Source organism: Anguilla anguilla, chromosome 12, assembly GCF_013347855.1.
Source record: "Anguilla anguilla isolate fAngAng1 chromosome 12, fAngAng1.pri, whole genome shotgun sequence".
Classification (NCBI taxonomy): domain Eukaryota; kingdom Metazoa; phylum Chordata; class Actinopteri; order Anguilliformes; family Anguillidae; genus Anguilla; species Anguilla anguilla.
In genome coordinates, this window is record NC_049212.1 from 32,595,196 (window position 1) to 32,612,464 (window position 17,269).

General features: G+C 44.1%; 2 protein-coding genes and 1 long non-coding RNA gene across 3 annotated transcripts in view; 2 read left to right on the forward strand and 1 right to left on the reverse strand.

The window, feature by feature from the left end:
• LOC118209773 (tyrosine-protein kinase receptor UFO-like) overlaps positions 1-1,170 on the reverse strand; it is a 32,953-nt gene extending 31,783 nt beyond the window's left edge. The window contains exon 1 of the mRNA XM_035385392.1: positions 450-1,170. Within this exon, the coding sequence (XP_035241283.1) occupies positions 450-624 (175 nt within the window). The 5' untranslated portion in view covers positions 625-1,170. The remainder of the gene's footprint in view (positions 1-449) is intronic.
• Positions 1,171-5,192: 4,022 nt separating this feature from the next.
• On the forward strand, positions 5,193-7,247 carry LOC118209317. Its single transcript, XR_004761698.1, has 2 exons — positions 5,193-6,028; positions 6,576-7,247. It is a non-coding gene; the product is annotated as an uncharacterized LOC118209317 (long non-coding RNA).
• A 1,106-nt stretch (positions 7,248-8,353) lies between these two features.
• LOC118209402 (cytochrome P450 2C20-like) lies at positions 8,354-17,069 on the forward strand. Its single transcript, XM_035384671.1, has 9 exons — positions 8,354-8,800; positions 9,243-9,405; positions 10,014-10,163; positions 10,633-10,793; positions 11,107-11,283; positions 11,458-11,599; positions 12,403-12,590; positions 12,822-12,963; positions 16,655-17,069. Exons 1-9 carry the CDS (start codon positions 8,630-8,632, stop codon positions 16,834-16,836), a joined length of 1,476 nt encoding a protein of 491 aa, XP_035240562.1. The 5' UTR covers positions 8,354-8,629; the 3' UTR covers positions 16,837-17,069.
• Positions 17,070-17,269: the final 200 nt, after the last annotated feature.

Here is a 17,269-nt window from a genome sequence, read left to right on the forward strand (position 1 = left end):
TCACGTGCCTTTGTGTATGTCGGTGGGAACTTTATTGGTGAGAATGGGGTTGCGGTTCTGTAATGGGCATTGTGTACCGCGGGCAAGCACGCTGGGCTCGCGCTTCCAACCACTGATTGCCTCCACCTCTACCACCGACCCCCCGCCTCTAATCCGTGCACGGGATTACTCACATGGATTTTACTCCATGGGATACCCTTCATGCCCCACGAAATTAGCTTCCTCTGTAATTGTGGTTTTGTTTGCTCTGAAAATAAGGCTGCGCTAAAAATACATTTAAAAAAAATACGTTTCAAACCTATCAGTCATTTTGTCATCAACATTATAGCTAAGTTATTTTCCACCCGGACCTGTATTTAGATAGGAACTGCAAAAAAAAAAAAAAAAAAAAAAAAACACCATAAAACCGACAATGTGTCAAAAGTCGACTGGACCCGCGCGAGACTTACCAAGAGAAGTGTCTACGATTCTTGAGCTCACCAACGCTGGTAAGAACACAGTCAAGAACAGCGTAACCGCGCGGCCAGATCCCATCCTCTCTGTACGCAGTGATCGCCCAGTTCGATTAGAATTCTTCGCTCGTTCCTTGATCTCCCCGAAACTTTGCGCAGAAACGTTTCTCATTACCGCATCTTCCTTGCTAGTATCTGCTAGACCAACGGAAAAAAACGAAGTTGAGGAGCGAGAGGTTTAAAGTTAACCGTTCAGAAGATGTCGAACAGGCAAGTGTACAGGTAGAAGTTAGTACTTTTCTTTTTTTCCTTTTAGGTCTATTTGAAATGTGCGAGTTCGAATTAAACCAGATCCAATGTTGCAAAGTCAGCCAAATTAAGAAATGTAACCGGTTTTGTCGGTTGTTCAAATGAAAATCTTCTGTTTATATGTTGAGGATGTTTTTGAGAAGCAAGATCAGGTTGTATTCCACCGAGTCAGAAGTTAATCCATTGTTTTGCAAACTTTAGCAAAAAGTCGTTCAAAGTTTAAAAGTTTTTTTTCAGAAATGGGGCAAAATAATCTATTCTAGTCTTCCTGCAGTCTCGCGCTTTCCTGTCCACACTGTTTCGGGTTTCCGATTCTCTTCTCCTCCCTTATCTATTCTCTCATCTCAGGACCGTGTCCCTACTCCCTTTCTTTTCTTCCCCTTCAAACAAGACCCAAATTCTTTAACTCAACTTTTTCTATTCTCTCGTTCCCTCCTCCCCCTCTCTCCTCTGTCTCACGCCCTCCCTCGTTTTTCTGTTTCACTCTCCCAGGAGACAAACATATTTGGCTTTACAATTTTATATTGGTCATTCATTGTTGTAATCGTTATCTTTTCCCACTATCAGCCGAAATAATGATCTGATTTTAAGTCTAGAATATTTTAAACAAATAAAAAAATAAAAAAAACAGCACTCTGAAATGTCTGCCAATGTTTCCGTTTTGTTATTATTTCTACGCTTTTATAATGTCTTTTAAATAGAGGCAGCGAATGACAAACCTGACAGAATATTGTAGTCTACGCATTCAAAATGTGGAATCGTTATTTCGATATAAAAATTTTAAAAAACTTTTGATGAGAAAAAATATACAACTGGTTTAAAATACAACTGGATTTCCGCAACCTGTACTGATTTCATTTGTAGCCTGATGTTTTAAAGCAGTTAGCATGGTGGCGTTTTGATAGCAGAGACATTAAATGTTTCTTACAATAGGTCCAAATGCGAAAAAAGAAAAATAAGACCTGAACTAAATCAACAAAAAGGTACAAACAATTGTGTTCTGACCGTGACCTCCTAATCTCTTCTGAAATGCCGTCGCAACAGCAGCGCTCACTCTGACAGGCACGAGAGAAAGTGTTTATTCTTTTAAAGGCATTCTACATTCTTCCGTCAGTTACTTCGTTACTGACTTTTTAGTAGTTCATAAGCACATGCTAGATGAATTGTTCAATGTTTGGACAGTAATTTAAATCCCCTCCCAGTCACTCCATTGCATGTATTGTTGTGAACAGTAGCACACATATAGAAACAAACACACACACACACACACACACACACACAAACAAACAATAGCATGCACACACACATGCATGTGAATACATACATACATTCATACATACATATACATGCACACAAACACATGTGCACACACCCACGCACTCATACACACAAACAAACATGCACTTCCACATACACACACAAATTGACATATATTTAGTTATTTAGCAGGCTCGTATGCAGATTTGCTTTCAAAGTGTGCATAGAAAGGTTATTGCAAAAATAACAAATGATGCCAATCATTAAGTGTCACAGCCTGTAGTAAGAGTTATTAGGCAATATTACAACACAACATTAAGGTCCTTAGTGGGAATGCACAAACAAGCAAAAAAAAAAACATGTAGGCACACTGGTTAAAATTGTGGCCTGAATGACATCACTTCCAGTTTTGCTGATATTTAGTGAGAACCAGCAGACAGAAGATTGGGTGTGCTGAAATAAGCCCTGTGGGATGTTGCATGCTGAGACATGGAGCTGGAGCCAGAGAAACTAGTGACACCAAACAAGGGAGTGAGAGGGGAGGGGGGAGGAGGGGGGAGAGAGAGAGAATGAAAAAAACACCTTTATTTCAACAACAGAGAGAACTCGATTCATGATCGCTCAGTCAGTCAAGATAACAAGATCATCTTCACAGTTTCCTTATACACACACAGCTATAATTTACCATTTAAAAAATAAAAGATTAAAGAGAGCGAGAAGAAGGGGGGGGTTGGAATTATTTCACTATGCACCAACACAAACAAATGAATACATTGGCTCTTCAGCTTTCTGCTTTCCCGCGCCAGTTTACTGGGGTGTGTAGTGAAGTGGGTTGCTGTTTTGGGGGTGTGGGGGATGGGATGGCTTGTGCAACGCTGGCCCTTTAAGAGCACGCTGGGACAGTGTGGAGTTCCCAGGGTCCTTAATAGAGACAGAGTGAGACTGAGAAAGACTCCTTTGTATCGCCTCTTCTTTTCAAAAGGAAAGACTGGGTCCCTGGGACCCGCGCTGCACACACACACACACACACACACAGGGAGAAAGGGAGGGAGGAGGAGGGCAACAAGGGAGGGGGGGTCCACGCAGAGAGAAACGGAGGCATTCTTGAAAAAGAAGAAAAATAGAGTTAGAACTTTTTTGTTAGGAGTGAGGGATTGTTGGGGGGGAGCCAATAAAGCAGACGTTTATTACTGAGATGGAATCTGTTGATTTTATTATTCCTCTGAAAATCCAGCAAAACTGGTTGAACCTGGAAAACCATGTTCGCGAGTAGCAGGAAGTGGTGAGGATCAGGAACGTCTTCTGCCCCTGAGGGGAAGGCTGCTTCCGAAAACTACTGCTTCTTCCGTTTGTCCTTCACCTGTTCGACAGCGTGCAGAGAGGTGAAAGCAATATGTCAGTAACCACACCTTGTCCACCCTGTCAATCAGTCGTCCCTTCAGATCCATGAAGTGATGAATGAAAGAAAGGAGGGCGGGTTGGAGGGAGGGAGGCACCTGTAGTCTCTGGCTGTGCAGGTAAAGGAGCAGGTCCACCGTCCTAAAGCATCCCTTGAGATAAAAGGTGATTGGAGGAGGGGAGATGGTAAACCACTGCTTCACAGCTAGACCTGGGTCAAGTATGCATTTAAAATGCTCTCATTGCCTTACATGACGGTAAAAACAGTCCTGTACAGAATATTGGAAGAAAATTAAGTTTAATTTTAAAAGTTGTCAGTAATTTGCAGATGTCTGAAAATATTTTTACTTAGTCTGTACACAGAATGGAACAGTCTTAACTTCAAAAAATAGGTTTTTTGGAATATATAAGATTGAAAGCAATGGAGTGTTCTAGAACTCCATTGCTTTCACATTGCCAGTTGTGATTGTTACATCAGCATTAGAATGTTCCATTAAGAACATTCTAATGACATATTTGTGATCTCACACCTTAAAGGGTTAAGTGGTAAAGGGACTAGGACAAATTAATACCCAATCTCCATTCTCTACACACACACCCACCCCTACCCCCACCCCCCTTCCCTGTGCTGCATTCCCTTGGATTCAGCAAAACATGCACCGCCTGGGTGAGGTGTGGTCAAAAGTCTCAAACGGGGGAAAAAGTCAGAAGAAAAAGATTTGGAAAGAGCAATGCATTTATTTGAAATTTGATCCCCCCTTTGTAAAGCACACCGAACAACTGGATACTGCTGCCCCCTTGAGGCGGATATTAGCCATCACATATCAAGGGAAAAGCGCATACATTATAGGCAAGGGTTATTAGTGCTGTTAAGTGAAAAGATTAGCTGCTGGTGCTTTTACTTCTCGTAATTGTTTTCTAAATAAATGCAACATCCCACTTATTGTTTTCAGTAATAATTACTGCTCCGTCACATCTTGTTTGCCTCGGCCCTCCAGGACTGTAGTTAAACCTACTGTTTAAAAAAGGCCAGGCTCAGTGTAGACACGTATTTATCTTTTCCTGTTTCTCCATTTTCTTATTGGTTAATAAGACGTGATTGACATTTAATAGTTAAAATCCCGCCTCTATTTAAATTCATTCCTGTTAAGAAGTTTTAGTGGTGCTCTGAACAGCGTTCTTCTTTATTATCTCTGTGCATGTGTGTGCGTAACTGAAAACTGTAAGTTTCTATTCCTTGTTCTATATATATCGTTGCCCGGCGATAGCAAGACATTTAATGCAGTATTCTTCTGCTGTTTACAACAGCGAGCATATCGTTCCAAATGCAAGCTAATGTTTTCGTAATGTAGCTAACATTCTGAACACGGTCATTTCTAACAGCTTGGTTGTGTAAACACTTACTATTGTCGCGAATTTGCGATGTTATGATAGTGTCGTTTAAAATTACAACTATGTGCGCATAAGACGTGATGTTGATCATCTATATAAATAGCACAGATATACAGCCACTTCTGTTTAAATTATTTTGTCGGATTCCCCGGAGTGGTCACAACCGTCCCAAACCACATCACCTAGGCTACATCAGTGGTTCTCAAACTCGGTCCTGGGGGACCCCTGTGTATGCTGGTTTTCATTCCAACCTCAACAGCAATCCCAGAATTTTAACAAGCTGTTAATTTTTCTTAATTAGGTTCTTTTCATGTTTTACAGCTGGGGTTCCAGAAAAGGTCCAGTGTGGGTGCACACATCCAATTCTACTAATCAATCACTAGAGTCATTGCTAAGCACCTTGATTAGTAGAATCAGGATCAGGTGTGTGCACCCACACTGGCCCTTTCTGGATAAGACGAATGACAGAGAAACTTCTGTCTAAAGACCCAGAGAAAGCAGAGTTGTACAATGCAGAAAACTACAAGCTAGAAAAGGCTGAGTACGTTGTCAGGATACCACCTGAGGTTGTTAGCCAAGCCACTGAATCGTGGTTGTACATTCCACACCATATGGTGAGCCAGAATGGCTAGAACTGAGCGGTGTTTAACTGCATTTCATTAGTTCATTTCAATATCAGGGTAACAACCTTAATGAGTGGGGGTCTTTCTTGCCTGGACTTACCTTAATCCCCACCCTGCTGTGAGTGTTGTTAAGGATCCAGGAACAAGATGTGGCCTTTACCAGTGACGTAAAAGGTATTTTCCATCTGGTACGGCTGCTACCTGAGGACCAACTACTTCTCAGATTCCTTTGGCGGGACATGAAGCGAGAAGCCCTTGTCCGCGTCTATGAGTGGACTGTTCTACACTACGACACTACGTGCAGCCCATGTTGTGCTACATTCGCTCTACAAAGGCACGTTCTGTCTAACAGCAAGCCTGGATAGGATGTCCGCACAGTGATAGAAAGGCACTTCTATGTGGACAATTGGCTGCGGAGTCTCACCACTGCGGAAGCAGCCAACAAACTGGTGGATAAACTGTGGGTCCTCTTAGCAGCATGAGGCATTTCCCTATGCCAGTGGGCCAGCAATATCCCCAGCGTTGTCAACCATCTCCCTGTTGAAGACAGATCAGACAGCAGTGAGCTCTGGCTGACACAGAATCGAGTGGATACTGGTGAGTCCAACTTGGGTCTCCATTGGCACTGCCAGAATGACACACTGAGGTACAAGTATAGCCCAGTAGGAAATCAAGCGCCTGCCAAGCGGATCATCTACAAGACATTAGCCAGCCAAGACACTGTGGCCCTCCAGGACTGGAGTTAAACCTGCAGACACTGCGGCCCTCCAGTACTGGAGTTGAACCTGCAGACACTGCAGCCCTCCAGTACTGGAGTTAAACCTGCAGAGACTGCAGTCCTCCAGGACTGGAGTTGAACCTGCGACCACTGCGGCCCTCCAGGACTGGAGTTGAACCTGCAGTCACTGCAGCCCTCCAGGAGTGGAGTTAAACCTGTAGACACTGCGACCCTCCCGGAATGAAGTCTAACCTGCAGGTGCTGCAGCCCTCCAGGCCTGGATTTGTACACTCCTCCTTTACATGATCGTGCCTGACTGTGAAAGGCTTGTTTTCACTTATTTTGAGCCGTAACAATGGGACTAGGGCGTAGTTTCTTTTTGTTTACATTTTTGCTTTGGTTTTGTACTTTGTGTCTCTTTTGCAGACATGCCTTGTTTCTTGCCCTTACATCAGCTTCCTGCTGTTGTCATTTGCGTTCCCCCCATCTGTTTATTCCCCGTATCCCCCCTCTCAATCCACGGCCCATAAATAAGCACAGAGGTGAGACGGCAACAGAAGCGCATCGTCATGGTGACTCAGGGTCAGCATCACACTGATCTCTCAGTAGCTCTTGTTTGTTTTGTCTGCTGTTTTTGTCTACTGTTCAATTATATTAATCTACAGGTGCCAGTTTTTTTTTTTTTTTTTTTAATCTGGGGTAGAGGGCTCGAGGAGTGTGTTCACAACCGCTTTGTTAAACTATAGAAGGCCAATGCAATCTGATTTAACAACATGCTGCTAACCTCACAAATGACTCCTCTTCTCCCTGCACACACACACACACACAAGCACACATACACCCACACACACATTTACATGCACACTCACACATTTTGTGCAGGCTTATTTTATCTCCTTGCTTCCTTTCCTTGCTCCTAGCTGCACCCATGGGAGGACGCAAGGAAAGAATGCAAGGACCGAGGAAGCAAGGAAACGTGTAACGGAATTGGAACGTCCTTGCTCTTTCATGTGTCAATTCAAAGCCACATCAATTGTAGACGTGGCAGGCTTATGATGGATGGCCTTGCATGGGCTTAATAAAGTGAGGCAAAAATCAGTTGTTTTAATTCATTATTCTTTATTCCAAGTGTCTAAAAAACAAACAAAAATAAATAATCAAGACTATTAATCTGATTAAGCTTTTGATGGTAAAATTTGATTCCTCTGATTCCAAATTCTGACTAGCGGTTGAATCTCATGTTCCTTTCCAGGATCCTGATGATGACCTTTAAAACAGAAAAAACACAAGTCACTCGTCCCCTTTACACATCAGTTATTGTTTATCATGTAACCAATACCAATTAGAAATGACTCAGCGTTCACATCTCACCTCTTGAAGTATCACATCAAAGAGGTAGTCCATCATGTTCAACTCAATTTATGTTGCACACCTGTAGCAGATTCTATAAACTTCATGAGCTCAACAGTCTCTTGGGAATCAGTGATAAAGATTAGCCAAATTTACATATTTAAACAATTTATGAAAACTTATTTTGTTTTGCACTTTTCAAAAACAAGGCTACAAAGAGCTATTTATTTAGCTATAATAAGATTAAAGAGATTGTTAAAAATTAAAACGAATGTCTGATTTGATTACCTGGTTCTCATGAAAGTGAAGCATATTTGAATAAAACCTGTGTTTTAGATTCAGTGATGCTGTCGGATTCTTCCGGTTTCTATGGGGAAATCGAGACCTGCGGTGCACTATTGGTTTCTGCAACTGCTGAAAATTCCTGCCTCTCCAGTTCCTATATACGCTCTATGGTTGGAATGTCCTTAAAGATGCCGCACTTTGGTCGATTCCCGAGTCAGTCAAGGACCTCAGAGGCAACAAACAAATAAAATAAGTGATTGGAATGCACCCACGTTGACGCATGAATCCAGACCTAAATTTAATGTATTTTTGATCCTTCCATACTTGGAAATGAGGCAAGGAAAGGAAGCAAGGAGGTAAAATAAGCAGTTGAAACACACCTCCAATGTTCTGCTAGTTTTTGGGAATAACATTCCTCTCATCCTATTGGCTGGTGACTCCAGCTGTGAGGGAGAATGCACTCTGTACAGAGTGTGTCAAAAGTCACATGGTTCAACTCTAAACTCTAAAGTGCTCCTAAGTTCAGACACACCCACTTTCCTTATCTATCTAGTTATAAAAGCTGAGAGACTATGGGTAGAAACACAGTGTCATCTCTACATACACAGTTCTGGAAATCGTAGGTAAAGATTAATATTAGTTTTAGCTGGTTGGGAGGTACTGGCAGGTAGGTACAAAGCTAGCGGGTGCTTACCAAAGAGCACAAGATCATTTGTCACTAAGAATACAAAACTGGTTGTCCTAAAGCTAGGGTCTACTGATTTAATATAACCATATTTAGAAAGCTGCTAGCAACAACTTTGCTGACAGAAAACAAGGCTCGTGTTGGCTTTGCGTGCTGGGAAATGGAGTTCCTGAGCACTCTGGTTCTGGGGGGATTGATGGTGGTTCTGCTGGTGTACCTCAGCTGGAAGGACAGAAAGGGTATCCGTCTTCCCCCAGGCCCCACCCCTCTGCCCCTGTTGGGAAACTTGCTCCAACTAGACAAGAAAGCGCCATTCAAGACCTTCATGAAGGTGAGACGGAAGGGGGGCGGGGTCCACATAGGGAGAAGTTCAACAGTTACCTTCTGTCCACAAACAGGGATGTTTGTGATGTTTGTGTTTCAGCTGCTGGGTCAGTAAGGTGCAGTACAGAACTGGGACAAGTAAATATTTGAAATGTTTTAGATCTTTAGCTTATCTAACCTGTCAAATTCCTGCTGACAGCTGCAGGCAACTTTAAAGAATGATTAAGAATCATCTCCTTTCACAGCTATATGGCCCCCATTTGTTCAGTCCTGGGATGTTTTGTTTCAAAGAATTAGTAAACTCAAAGATCTGGAGTGCTTATGGTACATTTACAGGTTTTTTGAGGAGTATTTTGGTTAGTAATAATTATTTGCCTCAGGGTTAGTCTGCAGTGTCGCGGTGCATTAACGGTGCATTAGCGACGGCATTAACCAGTTCCTCCCCTCAGCTGAGTGAGACCTACGGGCCGGTTCTGACCGTGTACCTCGGACCTCAGCGGACTGTGGTTCTGGTTGGGTTTAAGACTGTGAAAGAGGCTCTTCTGGACCAAGCTGATGACTTCACTGGACGAGCTCCTTTGCCATTCCTGAACAGAGTCGTAAAAGGATACGGTGAGGCAACGCACGCACGCACACACGTACAGATGCACATGCGTGTGCACATACACACACACCCACGCACCTAGACGCACACGCACACACATACAAACACACCCACTTTGGCAGTTTATTTGATAATGACGCAAAGGCTTTCAAATATAATAATATTTTTGATCTCTGCATTTTCCAGTTTTCACTCTAGAAATCACAAAGATTTCCTCTTTTTATCTACACAAGAATACTTGTAATATTATCAGTATGGGTATCAAGAAGCTAATCTTGGTATGACTTGGTAGAACCCCATCCCTAGTGCCAGCACACACACACACACACACACACACACACACACACACACACGTGCACGTATTCAGATTGGCATGTAATTGCATAAATGCTCACACCTAAGCAATTGCATGCCGATACACACCACATGCACGTGCGTGCACGCACACACCCACAGACACACATGCACGTGCGTGCACGCACACACCCACAGACACACACATGCGCGTGCGTATTCCCTACATGGGTCTGTAGTTACTCATTATATGCCTGCTCTCTCTCTCTCTCTCCCTCTATCTCTCTCTCCATCCCTCGCTCTCTCTCTCTCTCTCTGCCAGGTTTGGCGATCAGTAATGGCGAGCGGTGGCGGCAGCTCCGGCGCTTCACACTGAGCACTCTCAGAGACTTCGGAATGGGCCGCAAGAGGATGGAGGAGTGGATCCAGGAGGAGAGCAGACACCTGGTCGACAGCCTGAGTAGCACAAAGTGTGAGTGTGAGTGTGTGTGAGTGTGTGTGTGTGTCTGTGTGAGTGTGTGTGTGTGTGTGTGTCCGTCCGTGCATGTTCGTGTGTGTGTCATTGTGTGTGTGTGTGCCCGTGTGTGTTTGCGCGTGCGTGTGTGTGTGTGTTCATGTGTCTGTGCATCAGTGTGTGTTCGTGTCTTTGTGTGTGCATTCACGCATGTTCGTGTGTGTGGCTTTGTGTGTGTGCGTGTGTTTTTCTTTTGTGTGTGTGTGTGTGTGTGCGCGTGTGTATCCATGTGGTTTTTTCTTTTGTGTGTGTGTCCGTGTGTGTATGTGTGTGTATGTGTTTTTTCTTTGTGTGTGTGTATGTGTGTGTGTGTGTGCGTGTTTTTTTTTGTGTGTGTGTGTATGTGCGCGCACGCGTGTGTGTTTGTGGGTTTTTTTGTGTGTGCACATGTACGTGTGCTCTGTCTGACCCCTGCTCCCTCCCACAGCCACGCCCTGTGACCCCACCTTCTTCCTCAGTCGGGCAGTGTCCAATGTGATCTGTGCTCTGGTGTTCGGCCATCGGTTTGACTACCAGGACGACAGCTTCCTGCACCTCCTCAAGACCTTCTCTGTGGCCGTGCGATTTGGCAGCAGCCCCTGGGGGCAGGTATGGGGGGGTCGGGTGGTATCAGGTGGGGAGAGTGGACATCAAGTTCATTCGACTATAATTCAGCAAATTTGTTTTAAAAAATGCTTGTCGAACATTAAGACCTTTTTAAAAAAAACTTAAATACAAAGCTAAAATTAAATATCTATGAATATCGGAATTTCTATTAGAATGTTATTTTTGAAAAAATCTAAATAGAAATGACCGCCCAGATCCTGGCAGGCATTCAGTAGTTAACAAATCATGTGTTCTGGGAAACAGGAAGTGAGGTGTACAGGTGATTGGCAGGTGATGCTGTGTTGTTTTCCCCCAGCTGTACAACGTGTTTCCGCGGCTGATGGAGTTCCTGCCGGGGAAACAGCACAGCATCTTCGCTGGGCTTGACAACTTGAGGGTGTTCGTCAAGGAGAGGATCCAAAAACACAAGGACACTCTGTGCCATGAATGCCCCCGGGACTTTATCGACTGCTATCTCATCAGGCAAAACAAGGTATCCCCTAATTCCCCCACCCCCCAAAAAAAACAAACACAGTTTCAGTGTTTTTTATTACATTCCCAGTTAATTCCCTGGAGCTGAGCACACTGGAAAGGAACTGACCCTAAACTGACGCTCACAGTGCCGTTGCACGCTGGCTGAACTCTCTTTCCTTGTCTGCCTTTTCAGGAAAAGGATAGCCCCACGAGTGAGTTTAATTACGACAACATGGTAGGCACCGTTCTCAACCTGTTCCTGGCGGGGACGGAGACCACCAGCACCACCCTGCGTTACAGCATTATGATGCTCATAAAGTATCCACAGATACAAGGTACAGGGCTCCACCCACTTGTTAGTAGTTCCCCGCCTACCTCATTATGGCCCCACCCACCAGTCTTTAGGGCCCCGCCTACCTGTCATTTTACATGCAACCATCAGCCTTTCATTGTAAGCAAAAATATACTTTTCCATATATATTTCTATAGATCTCATATTATTGATTTGCTGTTTTTTGGGACAATGGAAAGCAATGTATAGAAATATATAGCAAAATATATCAGTTATTTACACACTGCTGTTAATTGAATAGAAACAACAAGATGCATTAAGCAAAACTGACAATATATCAGCATGTATTGAAAATATATTCCATGCCTCTATATATTCAAATGCATTTTTCATTGCTTTACTTTGCTTTCTTTTTTCAATATGTGCCAAATATTTTGGCTGCATTAGGGTAGGTTCTGCCCATTTTCCATTTGCATGTAATACCTCCCGCTTTCTCTTGGGCTAAAAATATGAACTGACCATAAAACATCCATAAAACAAAATTAGAGGCCAACTGGCAAAAAAAATGCAATCTATACACAAGCTTGTTCTGTTAAGTGTCTGAGAAGTGATGCTAATTGGGAAAGGGTGTCAGGGAAGAGATGCAAAAACACGTAAGCAGAACAGGTAGTTGCAGAACAAATGTCTTGTTTTAGCTTTAATAATTCGTATCTTAAAATATATATATGCTGTTTCATTCATACTACAGTCAATGATAAATATAGTGCAATATATTAAATATTTAACAAGGATGATCCTTGAATAACTGATGACATTTGTGAGAAAGGTTCCTTCATGTTGTCTCAGAACGTATCCAGCTGGAGATCGACACTGTGATTGGACGAGAGAGGCTCCCCCTGATGGAGGACAGGAAGTCCCTCCCCTTCACTGATGCAGTGATCCACGAGGTGCAGCGCGTCCTGGACATCGTGCCTCTCAACATTCCTCATTATTCCACCCATGACATCTCATTCAAGGGCTACACCATTCCAAAGGTACGCGAGTGTTACAACATAACACTGAAAAAATGGTTGCATGGGTTGTAAAAATTGTTGTAAATTGTAAAAATAACATTGTGGCTTGACCCCTACCTTGAATGCTTTTTATTATTAGCCTAAGAGTTATATATTTCTTTCTCCACTGCTAGAGAGTTTCAGCACTGTCTTTGCAGTATCCCTCTTGTGTTGGCTGTTTACCCCTGAACCATGACCCCTGACCTCCTCCAGGATACAGTGATCATTCCCATGTTGCACTCTGTGCTGAGGGATGAGCAGCAGTGGGAGACCCCTTGGTCTTTTAACCCGGGTCACTTCCTGGACCAGAATGACAACTTCAGGAAGAGCCCAGCGTTTATGCCCTTCTCTGCAGGTAATGGTGTGTGTGTGTACTGTAAGCTTACTCTAACTCTGGGTGGGTGTACTGTAAGTTTTCTCTAACTCTGGTTGTGTGTACTATAAGTCCGCTCTAACTCTGGGTGGGTGTACTGTAAGTTTACTGTAAGTCGGACTGTGTGTACTCTTAAGTTTACTCTACCTCTGGGTGTGTGTACTATAAGCTTACTTTAAATATGGGTGTGTGTACCGTAAATCTGCTTTAACTCTTGGCGTGTACTATAAGTTTACTCAAACCCTGTGTGTGTACTATAAGCTTACTCAAACTGTGTGTGTGTGCTATAAACTTACTCAAACTCTGTGTATGTGTACTATAAGCTTACTCTATCTTTGGGTATGTGTACTATAATTGCTCTTACTCTCGGTGTGTGTACTATAACTCTGCTGTAACTCTTGGTGTGTGTACTATAACACTGCTGTAACTCTGGGTGTGTGTACTATAACACTGGTGTAACTGGGTGTGTGTACTATAACACTGCTGTAACTCTGGGTGTGTGTACTATAACTGTGCTGTAACTCTAGTTGCGTGTACTATACTGTAGCTATGCTGTAACTCTAGGTGTGTGGACATTGTGTGCTTTTGTGAGGGAGGTGGTAATTTATATGCTTTCCTTCTGCTGAAAGGGTGCCTGTTACTCTCTTTGCTGTCAGTGACTGAGCAGATCCCAGTATCTCTGGGAACGTGGCCTGACAGATTTTTAGTTACCTTTCCTGTCCTGTTGTGAGGGACCCTGCTTGATTGGCCAGGCTTATGGTTATTGGAAGCATCATCATTAGCAGTAATACAAGCTTGAAAGCACAATGAACTGAACAAGCAATGGGTTAGTCCATGCTGTCCTAGTTTTTGTCCTCTTGCCATACATTGCCGAACCAATGAAAGCTAGCCGTGCAAGCACCAGATTTAAACAAAACTATTTGTTTTAAAGGGACAGTGCTCTGAGGTCAAAGCCATACCGTTAAAACTTCATACTTATTATTAGTTTTAAAATTCAGTAATTCAATGAAAATTAATCCGTGTTTGTTTAGTTAAAAGATTGAAGCATCCCTGCTGTTTCTGACACCTTTAGGATTACATTTATCATGTCATACTGGCGGCAATGAAACCAATACATGACTGTTAGATCTATTTGCATATAGAAACATAAGTTCCATTTCTTGTATGTTTGCTTGAAGTGCCAATAATTGCTGTGCGGTATGGTGCAGTGCATGCTGTTGTAGATATGTAGATCTTCAGGTTAAGTAACTCCCAATATAACCCTGAATAATGAGTCAAGAGCCTCAAGTCATTTTAAAAAGGAAGCACAGAATTAATTATTCTGGGCTGTATTGTGTATGTTTTTGTGCCTCCAGTACAGCCACCGTGACAGACAGGCCATAGAATGGCAAGTCCCGGTGACATTTTGACTCCTCCTCTCTGAGGTCCGAGGCTAAAATTAACCTTCCTACGCAGCTCTCGATTTAATGAGGAGTCGATGTGCGCTCAGGTTTCAGGGGAATCATTAATCTTACAGGGAGTCCGGATTAACTAACTCTGTACTTTGTGCTGCTCGGTCCCGCGTCACCATGTTGGCTCTGTCTCGACCGATTCTGTGTCAGTGCCAGCCAGGGCTGCCATCATTCTTGTTTCGATTCGGTCAATTCAGGGTGGATTAAATGAAAATTCATGAATTTTGGGGGAAAATAATTTATATTACACTGATTTTTTCAAATTTCCCCCCCCAATTCTGTGTCAGCGGTGTGGCTACATTTGATCTGGTGACTTTCTTTTTGAAGGCTACAGCAAAGAAGTGTAGTGGCTTTTACTTCCAGAAATGTGTGAATACTCTGTACTGGTGGAAATGACTACTCTGTGGTCTTCTTTTATAAAAGTAAAAAATGGTGGTGTGCATGAACACATGGTCATGTAATTACAATTTTATCATTTGGCAGATGCTATTGGCCAAAGCATTTTGCAAGAGCGTTTGACATGGCAAACAAACACCAATAGAGCTAGAGATGGCTACAGTGAGATAATACGGTGATATAATACATAATCATGTTTGTTTGACTCTGTCATTCACTGAGAAATCAATTGATCTTTAGCAACATCCAATGAAAAAAAGGCAGGAGTGGTATACTCATAGCTCATAGCTTCTGCTGCAGAATTCCACTGGGGTGCATGCTAATGTGTTACAGAGGGTTGGGATCTGACAGAGACGGTCTATAACATGATTGTAACCTCCAGTGGCCTGAAGTGGAGTCATGTGTTTTGCATGTGTTACCTGTACAGGTAAGAGGAGCTGTGTGTCGTGTGTTACCTGTACAGTGAAGCGGCGCTGTGTGTCGTGTGTTACCTGTACAGGTGAGCGGAGCTCTGTGTCGTGTGTTACCTGTACAGGTAAGAGGAGCTGTGTGTCGTGTGTTACCTGTACAGGTGAGCAGAGCTGTGTGTCGTGTGTTACCTGTACAGGTGAGCGGAGCTCTGTGTCGTGTGTTACCTGTACAGGTAAGAGGAGCTGTGTGTCGTGCGTTACCTGTACAGGTAAGAGGAGCTGTGTGTCGTGTGTTACCTGTACAGGTAAGCGGAGCTGTGTGTCGTGTGTTACTTGTACAAGGAAGAGGAGCTGTGTGTCGTGTGTTACCTGTACAGGTAAGAGGAGCTGTGTGTCGTGTGTTACCTGTACAGGTAAGCGGAGCTGTGTGTCGTGCGTTACCTGTACAGGTAAGCAGAGCTGTGTGTCGTGTGTTACCTGTACAGGTAAGAGGAGCTGTGTGTCGTGTGTTACCTGTACAGGTAAGCAGAGCTGTGTGTCGTGTGTTACCTGTACAGGTAAGAGGAGCTGTGTGTCGTGTGTTACCTGTACAGGTAAGAGGAGCTGTGTGTCGTGTGTTACCTGTACAGGTAAGCAGAGCTGTGTGTCGTGTGTTACCTGTACAGGTAAGAGGAGCTGTGTGTCGTGTGTTACCTGTACAGGTGAGCGGAGCTGTGTGTCGTGCGTTACCTGTACAGGTGAGTGGAGCTGTGTGTCGTGTGTTACCTGTACAGGTAAGAGGAGCTGTGTGTCGTGTGTTACCTGTACAGGTAAGAGGAGCTGTGTGTCGTGCGTTACCTGTACAGGTGAGCAGAGCTGTGTGTCGTGTGTTACCTGTACAGGTAAGAGGAGCTGTGTGTCGTGTGTTACCTGTACAGGTAAGAGGAGCTGTGTGTCGTGCGTTACCTGTACAGGTGAGCGAAGCTGTGTGTCGTGTGTTACCTGTACAGGTAAGCGGAGCTGTGTGTCGTGCGTTACCTGTACAGGTAAGCGGAGCTGTGTCGTGCGTTACCTGTACAGGTAAGCGGAGCTGTGTCGTGCGTTACCTGTACAGGTGAGCGAAGCTGTGTGTCGTGTGTTACCTGTACAGGTAAGCGGAGCTGTGTGTCGTGCGTTACCTGTACAGGTAAGCGGAGCTGTGTCGTGCGTTACCTGTACAGGTAAGCGGAGCTGTGTCGTGTGTTACCTGTACAGGTAAGAGGAGCTGTGTGTCGTGCGTTACCTGTACAGGTAAGAGGAGCTGTGTGTTGTGCGTTACCTGTACAGGTAAGCGGAGCTGTACTGTGTGTCGTGCGTTACCTGTACAGGTGAGCGGAGCTGTGTCGTGCGTTACCTGTACAGGTAAGAGGAGCTGTGTGTCGTGTGTTGCCTGTACAGGTAAGCGGAGCTGTGTGGGCGAGTCCCTGGCTCGGATGGAGCTCTTCCTCTTCCTGGTAGCCCTGCTGCAGCGCTTCACCTTTACCTGCCCGGGTGGGGCCGACAGCCTGGACCCCACCCCCGAGCTCAGCAGTTTCGCCAGCCTTCCTCGGTCGTACGAGCTCATCGCTACCCCCCGCTGAGCGCGTGCAGTACCGCAACGCATTTCCATTCCAAAAACCCGGGAAGAGATTCTCTTACACCGCCCAGATCCAGCTGATCATGTGACTTTCAAGGACATATACTTAAAACAGTCTTTACGTCGGGGGTCCCCCAAGTCTGCTCCTAGAGGACCTCTGGGTGCTCTGCTTTTTAAAGGGGTATCACCTGGGAAACAGGGCAACACCAATAAAAACCATTACAGTTTTCAGTTTCACTGCTTTTGCTTTGAATGTGTGAATTTCCGTACACACCAGGTGTGTTGAGCTCTACTCCTGGAAGGAATACATCTGGCGTTTGTCCCGGCTTTTACTGTCATCCGTTTCTTCGGCTTAATATTCTAGACAGCTGTGTGCACCTGTGCTGTCTCCCGCTAATGATGTCATCAAACATGTCAGATAAATTATTCAGTCATCC

Coding starts and splice junctions, on each gene's coding strand:
- LOC118209402 (XM_035384671.1), top strand. CDS start 8,630: ATGGAGTTCCTGAGCACTCTGGTTCTGGGGGGATTGATGGTGGTTCTG. Junction 8,801..9,242: donor CATTCAAGACCTTCATGAAG/GTGAGACGGAAG, acceptor TCCTCCCCTCAG/CTGAGTGAGACCTACGGGCC. Junction 10,164..10,632: donor CAGCCTGAGTAGCACAAAGT/GTGAGTGTGAGT, acceptor TCCCTCCCACAG/CCACGCCCTGTGACCCCACC.